This window comes from Phyllopteryx taeniolatus, chromosome 4 (assembly GCF_024500385.1).
Source record: "Phyllopteryx taeniolatus isolate TA_2022b chromosome 4, UOR_Ptae_1.2, whole genome shotgun sequence".
Taxonomy (NCBI): Eukaryota; Metazoa; Chordata; class Actinopteri; order Syngnathiformes; family Syngnathidae; genus Phyllopteryx; species Phyllopteryx taeniolatus.
Window position 1 is genome coordinate 32,749,707 of NC_084505.1, and position 10,759 is coordinate 32,760,465.

Genomic DNA, 10,759 nt, shown 5'->3' on the forward strand with positions numbered 1-10,759 from the left:
CACAGTCTTAGAAATGCCACGCCCTTCCTCGGCAAGACCCGCCCCGCTTCAACGGGATTGGCTCCTGCATCGCGGGATGTCCATCCCAAATATAATAAAAAAGGCGGGTAGCTGTTACATTTATAACTTTTTGGATAAATTGTACTGCAATGCAACATACGTTTTTCTTTATCTCGAGTATTTTCGCTAAGCGTACTCTGCTACATTGACATTCCGCTTGCAACTTTTATTTGTATTTTCGCTTGTGCGATTTACTTGTTTTGGATCGTCAAGAGAGACTCGTCACGTGACTGTTTCACCAATCCAACATAACACAGTCGCATGACTTCATACAAGGGTCCTCATTCACTCATAAATAAAAGGACATTTTCTCACACTTCCGACAAGTATCGTTATCACGAAGGGATAACAAGGAGTAATTAACGGGAGAAAGATGAAGACGCCATGCTAATGGCTAAGCTATCGTCACATGAAGTTGCAAAACCCCAAACTACATGGACTCTACAGCAAGTTAAGTATCTTATCAAACTCATTATACAACATGAGCCTTAAAAATAAATGGCTTACTGATTATTTGATTTTTAAAGAACACACCAGAAGTGTGCGCCAGCTAAGACTCTCCTTACTTGCACTAACAACCCGGGCTAAACTTAGCTCCTAACCGCCCTACAAAGCTTGTCTTTCAGTCGAGACGTATAACTTCAACTTTGGCATTCTTGTCACATCGTAGGCAAAAAATGTAAATAGGTGAAATTGCCAATACGCCAGGGTTCATTATAAACACATCATTGTGATTTCATCAGGTCTTGTTCTGTCAAACGTTTGACTTTAGCGATAATAAAAAAAGGAGTGGAGGAAACATTGAATGCATTTTCTACCATTCTTTTCTCATCACATCATTAAAAAAGATGCTTCTTCTCACCCATCTGCATCCTGGATGTTGACGTTCACCCGCTTGGCTGCTCCAAGGAGCTCTGAAAGACAAGGAGACCTATGATAAAAAGAGTCTACATTTAAACCTATGAAAAATAACATGCTAAGGATTCATGTATTCTCTGCTTTACATATTTCATTTATTCCCTGCAGGTTTCCAGCACACTGCATCAATTTTATGCCCTTTAAGCACTGAAAAATGTAAAAGTGTTCTGCAGAGAGAGAGATGGCGGGGGTGGGGAGTTGAGCTAAGGACAACTGACCAATCGAATGGAGGCACAATGTCACACTGAGAATGTGAAGGAGCCTGCGGAGTCACCACTGCTTCTGAATGATAATAGTTGCTGAACACAGTGGACCCCCCGCATAGCATAATAAGAAAACAACAATTTAAAAATTGGAATAAAATCACATTTTTCTCCCTGAATATTTTCTTCTTTTTTTCTTTTCCTTTTTATGGGGGGGGTGGCAACCCTGAAAATGTTTTGCATTTAAAAATATATATATATTTTTGAAAAAAATAAAAAAATAAAATCAATGCAATTATAATGGCCGTCATTTATCTGCGGATTGTTTTCTATTTCCAGTCCGGCCTGGTCTCTATCCCCCCCAAATAGCAGTGATCCATTGTATACTGCAGCAGTGTAAGACCTCCAATTTTGTCATTAATCATTCGCTAACCTGCAGCCTCCTCATCTGTGTGCAGTGGTGGGAAGTAACCAAGTAAAAATTCTCCTTTACTTTAAGTAGATTTTTCAGGAATCCTCACTTAGGTATTTGTTTTTTCAGATGACTTTTTACTATTACTCCCTACATTTGAAACTCTTTCTACCCCTTAAAACAAAAAAAAATCTGGAGACGCTAAATATTCCCCATCCGTGCCCTTAATCATGAGACTTGTTTGATGTTGTTGGCGACAAGAATGATTATTATTCGATTATTCGACCAATGATCAATAGGAGAGGCCATTCCAACAGGATTCGATAGTGACAGCCCTAATATGGGTAATACTTTTTTCACAGCACTTTACACCATATCTAATGCATAGTTGACATTTTCCCAATAACATCAAAGTCAAAGAAACGTCAAGATGATGCCAGTGCATCCCTGTGTTACAGTCAATGTCAGAATATTACAAACACCACTCAATTCTGCTTATTGTATCCTAGAGCCAAGTATATATATATTAAAAAAAAAAAAAAAACGTTTTTCAGTTTGTTGTTGGTGAGCGTGGCAGATGTGGGTTGATCCGTGCAAAAAAGCGCAGTGTGAGTGTGTGAGGTATTTGTGTTTTGGGTTCTTTTTAGGCTGTATTTAGATTCCTGATGTTTGAGTGTGTGTGCATGTGGGCATGCATATTGACTCGTGTAAGTGTGCGTGTGGCGATAACCTTGATCTTTGAACGCAAATAAGAAGGATGAAGACACCAAAATGCAGCAAGGACACACACACACACACACACACACAGTGCTTGTTTGGTTTTCTGCTTCTGCTTTTTTTTTTTTTGTCAAACCCTCATAATCCATGCGCCAGGCCGTAATCTGTGGCTGTTCTGTAATCTGGGCGAAAGATTTTGCCCTTCTCTCCGCATCCCTATATGCACTTCATCCCTTCATCCTGCTCTCACACTCTAATTTCCCATGTAATTTGCTAAAGAGTGGCATCTGATTTGCTGGTTGTGCAGCTCTGTTTACACTCCGCATCTGACAAACATGTGTGTTTGCTTGTGTGCACGCTCGTGTGCGAGTGTGTTTTCGCCCTCCCGGCTCCCATCGCTCTTGGATTAAATGTAAAAAAAAAAAAAAAGAAAAAAAAGAGCTGTCCCTTCCCCCCACTGGACCGGCAGATGAATCAATGAGTACAGATATCTGTGTCAGCGTCAGACTGTCAGTTATTCACATGAACCCCAGCAGCCAACACCATCCACCCTGATGATCTTTTGCTCAAAAGGTTGCTCTCTGGGCATTACACTGCGCCCGTAACTCAAATCCATTATGATGAATGTTCTTTTTAGCTCTAAAAGAAAGGGGGAAAACATTCAGCGTTGCTCCCGGTATGATGCATTGCAGTTCTACATCACTTACATGGCCGTGGGGAAGGAAAAGGTGAGGCCAGATGAGCATTTTAGCATTTACATTATGACATTATTAAGAATCCTGTCATATTTTTTTCATAAAAATGAATCAATTCATCATAAAAAAATATTTATAAATTATAACATAACATAAACACAATTTATTCATATTCAATCACAACATATTAATTGCATTAATCGAGCAAATATTTCCTAAAATTGTTCCATTAAAATGTATTCACTCCTTTGTATTTTTTTATTCATTTAACTCATAATAAAATATTAAATAATTGGTTAATTTATTTATTGTAAATAACATTTTATTTTTGTCACAAAATTACATAATTGGTTAAATTATTTTGCGTAAATAATTGTAAAGTAAAACACATTATGTACTATATATATATATATATATATATATATATATATAGCATTATTCCTAAAATTGGTTCATTCAAATGTACTGTCGACACTGGTTTGTATTCATTTATATCATTAAATAGCTCAATAAATAATTGATTTATTATAAATAAAATCAGTAAAGGTATTAGCAAAATAAACCACTGTACATGTTCATTTTATTAAATAATTATTTGATTATGTAATATAAATATTAACAAACACAAGTTGGCAAATAAAACATTGTCATTTTTTAAATATGTATTTTATGAGATTATTGGTAAATTAATTACAATAAAATAATACATTTAAAACATGACAATTAATTATTATTTAATTTCAAAATAAAATATTTTATTCACTTAATTAGTTCAGATAAATTTTCCTGTAATTGGTTAAATCAGAAGTATATGCTCATTTATTTTGTATTCATTTACCTAATTAAATCCAATGTGCCCCTTGAGCAAAAATGTTTGCCCACCCCAGAATTAAATGGTGCTGGTGTACCTAATGAAGTGGCCACTCGGTGATATATGATGGAGCATTTTATGCAATTAATGACGTGTTTGCTCATAATTATTGTCTGAGGTTCGTGTGGAGTTCAAAACGTCGATGTTAATTTTAGCGATGATGCTGCAACCGACACTCTGTTACCGTGGCAACCGCTCCACGTGCCATTGCATATGCATAACGCATACGGTCAGCCACTTGGCAGAGACGGCTATGATATGAGTGTGCGATGTTTCCGCAACAAACTCAATTCGCATTCGACGCCAGTGTGCTGCTGGCGGGAAACTTTTAGGAACAGACTCCCAAAGACCCCACCCCCAGAGATGGGAAGTGGCAGGGAGTGAGGTTCTCCTGGGTCCTCATTATCAGATATTCTCAAGTCTTGTTTCGCCTCTGTCCGTCCATATACGAATCCAAGCTGTCGGCACATTTGCACATTCGTGTAAAAGTGAGTTCAGGGTGACATTATGCAGTTTAAGCTGATTGAAAAACAGGAAACCATGGAAACAAAACAACCATAATAAGACGTTTCAGCTCTTTGTTACTTCATGCGTTGCTTTTAATGCGCCAAGTGATTAAAACATTGACACGAGCCGTCGGTAGGCCGATATGATGCTTTGACTTGCGAGTGCAAACTTGAGATACGAGCGCTGATGGCAGGTGACTCAACTCACTTCACAAGAAGCAGCAGTTTGGCAGATAACTTGATTAAACAATTCTTCTTCAAAAAAAAAAAAAGAGGCTTCAAGATGTTTATTGCCAATCCAAGTTGAAGTTTACTTTCAAACTAAACATAAAACAAAGAGAATTACACGTGTATTTAAAGCATCGGCTACCTAAATGCTAACGCACAATGGGAAACTTTATAGGGACACAGGCTAACAATTAGCATCCATTTGGTGTTGTTGTTACCATTTTAAGCAAAACACATATCTGAACACAAATGGTGCTGCAACACTGTAGGCAGACCATATGATTATACTCACAAACATATATTCTTTATCCTCTGCGACAAACAACTAATTTTACTGCCGCACTGAGAAGCTGCTGGAACACATTAATGGCATTTCCGTTCATTTCAATGGGGTACGATGATTTGACTCGTGAACAAATGTTAATTTTCCTGATCGCACAATAAGAAAATGTCTTGCTCATCCCTGGTGAAGGCCAAGTCTTGCAGTGATCCTCCAGCAGAGAGACCTGTTTAATTATTCAAACATGAATCCGGTCTCCTGTCGCGTCGCACACCTTCCTCCATCGCTCACCCTTTAATCTGCCATCGTGACTTCCTGTCTTTTCACCTCTTTTTCTCCGCAAAGCTCCTCAGCAAGCTCACCCTTCCTTTCCTCTCTCTCTCTCTCTCTCTCTCTCTCTCTCTCTCTCTCTCGCTGTCTGTCTGTGCACACAGTGGACTGAACACTCAGAGCTGATTTGTTCTGGCATTGGAGGAGAAGCGTTTTTCTTCGCCGTGGCACTGCTGGCTGAGAGGAGCGCAGAGGAGAGAGAGGACCGTGGAGCCAAACCGAAAGGGGGTGAAATGGCAGCAAGAGGCCGGGCAATTAAAAGGCCGGGCAACGAGGGGTGGACGAGTTGAGATGGGAGGAAGAGGCGAACGAGGAGAAAGCGCCGACGAAACGGGCGAGGCTGCGTTCGCGAGACTGTAATTGAAATCTAATTATCACCTCCAGTCCCAGATGACGCCCCGTCAACAACCCTCGGGCACGTGCGCGCCCACGTCGTCACGTGCGCTCTCGTCATCGCCGCACTATTACCGTTAACATCTGGCGTCTTTACACACCAATAATCCGCCTGTCCCGAGAGCGGTGGAAGACCTTCATGCACTTGCACCCCGCTCTCACACGCAGACACACACACACACACAGATTTATACACACAACCTGTCTGTTTTTAGCATGCATTCATGCAACATCATCACTATGATACTTAACGTCCCACACACACAAATACAGTAGTTTAAATTAAATAGAATTAAACAGCCTGTGCATCCTGCTTTAATGCCGCAATTCATTTCATCATGCTGTTCCTTACTACAGTCATGCCGACATTAACAAAGAGTAGTACTACTCTATGTGACTCAGTAAGATGCTGTCCATCCATCCATCCATTTTCTGAGCCGCTTCTCCTCACTAGGGTCGCGGGCGTGCTTGAGCCTATCCCAGCTGTCATCGGGCAGGAGGCGGGGTACACCCTGAACTGGTTGCCAGCCAATCGCAGGGCACATAGAAACAAACAACCATTCGCACTCACAGTCATGCCTACGGGCAATTTAGAGTCTCCAATTAATGCATGTTTTTGGAATGTGGTAGGAAACCGGAGTGCCCGGAGAAAACCCACGCAGGCACGGGGAGAACATGCAAACTCCACACAGGCGGGGCCAGGGATTGAACCCGGGTCCTCAGAACTGTGAGGCTGACGCTCTAACCAGTCGGCCACCGTGCCGCAGTAAGATGCTGTAATATTCGTAATTTTTCGTAGAGGATAAAGAATTGCCCTCCCTGAGCCGTTGCCTTATTGTGTTGGAGGGGTTTGTGTGTCCCAATGATCCGAGAGTGCACACGTGCAATGTGTCCCCTCCAAACATCTCCATGCATGTGCACCTCTCTGCTCACGCACATAAAAACACTTACCTATCACTCCATATTCTTATGTATTCAGCTAATGTGACTAGCTTCAATTTGATAAAGCACTCACCCGTCACTGCATATTGTTATTATTGTTATTTCCTTCTCCCGGACGCAGGTCACCAAGGCCCCCGTCTGGCGAGCGCCTGGTGGCCAAGTTTGCACCCGTGGGGTGGAGCCGGGCACACGGATGGGCAAGATGGGGCCAAGGGGGGTCAGGTGCGTAGAAAGCTGGGTGGCGGACGAAGGCGGGGAAGTTGGGGGTCGGATCCTCGGCTAAATAAGCTCTATCGACGTGGAACGTCACCTCTCTGGCGGGGAAAGCTGGTGTGCGAGGTCGAGAAGTTCCAGCTAGGTATAGTCAGATTCGCCTCGACACGGCTTGGGCTCCGGTGCCAGTCCTCTCGAGAGGGGTTGGGCTCTATTCCACTCTGCAGTTGCGCCCGGTGAGAAGCCCCGAGCGGGTGTGGGCATACTTACTGCCCCACGTCTCGGTGCCTGTACGTTGGGGTTCACCTCAGTTGACGAGAGGTTAGCCTCCCACCGCCTTGGGTTGGGCGGATGGATCCTGACAGCTGTTTCTGCCTATAAAACCAAACAGCAGTATAAAGTACCCACCCCTTTCGGACTTCCGGCCGCACGTCTTGGACACTCGGGTGAAAACAGGCGCGGCATTGTCAACTAATCACCGCGCGATGGCGCGTTGGCGCGTTGGCTCCGACAGTGGAGGGAAGATGCCGGTCCCACCTAGCAGACCCAAACGTATTGAAGGTCTGCGTGGGAAAGTCTGGCAGAGGACGAGCCTCAACACCCACCTCGACCACGTCCTGGGAGAGGCGAGGGATATTGAGTACGAGTGGACCGTGTTCCACGCCGCCATTGTTGAGGGCGGCCGACCGAAGCCGTCGGGTAGTCGTGCCTGATGACGCTGAGGCAAAAACTGCGTGCGAAGAGTTTAGTGAGCCACACAGTCTCTCAATCACTAGTAATAGATTTGTCAAATTTGATGTATGTATATCGTACACATGCTACATCATCACTATCATTCTCAATCCTTGCCCATTTACGCCCCCCCCCCCCCCCCCCCCCCCCACACGCACAGTCACATCCTCCCCTCCCTCCAAACACACACACTATAATCTCACGGTGTAAAAGGAGCACGTCCTCGCATTTTTTTCCCTTGTGTGTACCAACCAATATAAAGTGGGATGCCAATGGCTGTTCTGGCCACACGCACACAATGCCCCCCCCCCCCCCCCCCCCCCCAAACACACGTACGCTCCCACACACACGTACAATCTGTGTGTGCAGTTTATGCAGGAATCCCAGTAAAATTCTCACACGCGTGCAACGTCATCACACATCCGCTTGAACCACAGCCCCCCACCCCCTACACACACACACACCTCCCATCCCTTCCATTCTCTCAAACAACACGCACGCACACACGCGCGCGCGCACACTCACTGTGTGTTACTGATGCGTTCATGCAAAAAGCAGTCACATGCAGTTGACGTCCAAGTAAATGCTCACCCTTGCAACGTCACACACACGCACACACACACATTTCAGATTGATCCGAGCTTGCACTTGGTGCTTGCGCGTGTTCGCTGTCGGGCATATACTCACTGGCTTTCCCGGGCCGAGGTCTCTGCAGGAGGCGCTGGACTGTCAGCAAGTCCTCGGTCTTGACGGCCTGCAGCAGCTCCTGGTCCTTCCCCATGTCCTTCCCTCCGCGTCCGTCCCGCCGCTGTCCTCCTCCGCCGTTAATCCGCTGCTACATCCCGCCGCCGCTGGGGGCCTCCCTCCGGAGCAGAGGCAGAGGCGGTGGGAGCGAGATGCTGCAAATCAGTGTGCCGAAGCGGCGCACCACCGGTTCCGGTCCGAGTCTGCCGTCCCTTCGAGCGCTTCGACAATTGCACCCGCGTGTGTGAGCGTGTGCGTGGATTTCACCGGCTGGACGCGGTGGAGCTCTCGAGCGCCCTCACCCTCCTCATCCTCCTGCTCCCAGCTCACGTGTCACGCACGCGCAGGATGAGGGGGGGAGCCGGGGGGGGGGGCAAAATGATGGACAGGCACGCGCATGACATGACCACGCGCCAAGCCAGTTGCTGCAATAACCTGTGTGCGCGTGCAAGGCAAAATAAGGGACCCGAGTTGCGAGTTTAATTCGTTCCGGGAGCCCATCGTCACTAAAGCACTCGTATCTCAAATCTTTTTTTTTTTCCCAATTGAAATTTATGAGTATTGTTATGTTATCTGTCTAACTTGTCGCTCCACCATTTGTGTTCAAATGTCAGTGGCTTAAAAGGAATATAACCCCGCGACACTGATGCTCTTCGTTAGCTCATCTATGGCATTTTGGCATTGTTTGTTAGCACTAAGCTAAAGTGACTTTCATAAGACAAAGCTCTGTGATTGTTTTAAACACAATTCTCTTTGTTTTATGATTAGTTTTCTTAGTAAACTTCAACGGGAGTTTGTTTGTGTCTTATTACAGTTGTTATACTCTTTTATTATGCTGTTTGTAAAATGAATTTACATTCCAGGTAAATTGCCTTCTTGTCCAACTATATATCTAAACATCAAATGAAACACGCATCCCAAACAAAAGCTTATAGGTCTCATGTTTGTCAATAATGACGACGATGATGATATTTTGTCGCCACGTCGAAGGTTAATGGGATCATTTGTGACAAAGAAAATTGTGTCCCGGGTGAGGAGTTCTAATTTAGACTGAATGGGCCGGCTGCCAGTCTTATTTAGGACATCAGAAGTAGAACACATGGGAAAATGTAAAAAAAAAGAAAAGAAAAGAAAAGAAAGAAAAAAAATAAAACTTTGGACCTATTCTATGGGGTAGAAAAACAAGGAACTATGTTGATATGAGTTTAAGACCTTCATGCAGTGCGTTGTCAGCATTTTATGGTATCTACAGTATAAACTCTTTTAGGGTGGCTTCAATTAGTCAGGGATTTTCGTTATTTGCTGCAGCATTTGGTGAGTGTTCCACACGAATACAGTGGACCCCCCACTTTTGGCGGGGAATAAGGACCAGGCTGGACCACGACTAGCGAAAGTCCGCGGATAATTGACGGCCATTACAAATGCATTTGTAATTTTCTTTTTTTTCTTTTTTTTTTTAACCCCCCCCCCCCCCTAAAATCTTGACTAAGCAGGAAAAAACAACAAAAAAGTGTTTTGAGGGTTGGTCCCCCCGCCGTCCAAAAAAGCAAAATAGTTTAAAAAAATAAAATAAAATTGCGAATAGGTGAATCCACGGTTGTCGAACCGCGAGTATGCGGGGGTCCACTGAACTCAACGAACACTTTATATTTAAAGAACGTATTTCATTCTGGGCAACCCCCCTGAAAAAAAAAGAAGAACATTTGTTCTCGAGGAAAGTAAAACTCAGACAATAGACAGATATTAACTGACCATGAATAAATACGTATAATGTCAAAGTGAACATCGAAGGCAGGGAATCTTTATATTACATTATATTATTATATTATATATAGTATGTATTATTATATTATCCATCCATTTTCTGAGCCGCTTCTCCTCACTAGGGTCGCGGGCGTGCTGGAGCCTATCCCAGCTGTCATCGGGCAGGCGGGGTACACCCTGAACTGGTTGCCAGCCAATCGCAGGGCACATAGAAACAAACAACCATTCACACTCACAGTCATGCCTACGGGCAATTTAGAGTCTCCAATTAATGCATGTTTTTGGGATGTGGGAGGAAACCAGAGTGCCCGGAGAAAACCCACGCAGGCACGGGGAGAACATGCAAACTCCACACAGGCGGGGACGGGGATTGAACCCCGCACCTCATAACTGTGAGGCTGACGCTCTAACCAGTCGGCCACCGTGCCGCCTATTATTATATTATATTATATTATATATTACATTTCTACATATTTATTGTGTATCTAGTCATTTGTTGGCCAAGAACCCAAATACTGGACTCCTAATTATTAGTCTGTGACATTAAAATCTCAAGATATTAGATCAAAACTAAAGGAGGGGGGGCGGGGGGGGGGGGGGGGGGGGGAAATCCTGCTAGTTACGAATTAAGACGATCATTGTGTTCCAGTAACGTTAATAGTAAATTAATTTCCCAACCTGGAAAAGAGATGTCCCAAAATTATGTTTTCCTGACCCCTAGTGGAGAAATATTTTTCTTTTTTTTTTTTTA

General features: G+C 44.0%; 1 protein-coding gene across 10 annotated transcripts in view; it reads right to left on the reverse strand.

Moving 5' to 3' along the window:
• LOC133477254 (caskin-1-like) overlaps positions 1-8,591 on the reverse strand; it is a 44,663-nt gene extending 36,072 nt beyond the window's left edge. For 8 of the 10 annotated variants that reach the window (XM_061771828.1, XM_061771827.1, XM_061771826.1 and 5 more), the window contains exons 1-2: positions 8,188-8,591; positions 923-974 (exon numbers count right to left, since the gene is read on the reverse strand). In XM_061771828.1, the coding sequence (XP_061627812.1) occupies positions 923-974; positions 8,188-8,281 (146 nt within the window). In that variant the 5' untranslated portion in view covers positions 8,282-8,591. The remainder of the gene's footprint in view (positions 1-922; positions 975-8,187) is intronic. The other 2 variants (XM_061771831.1, XM_061771829.1) reach the window with 1 other exon arrangement.
• Positions 8,592-10,759: the final 2,168 nt, after the last annotated feature.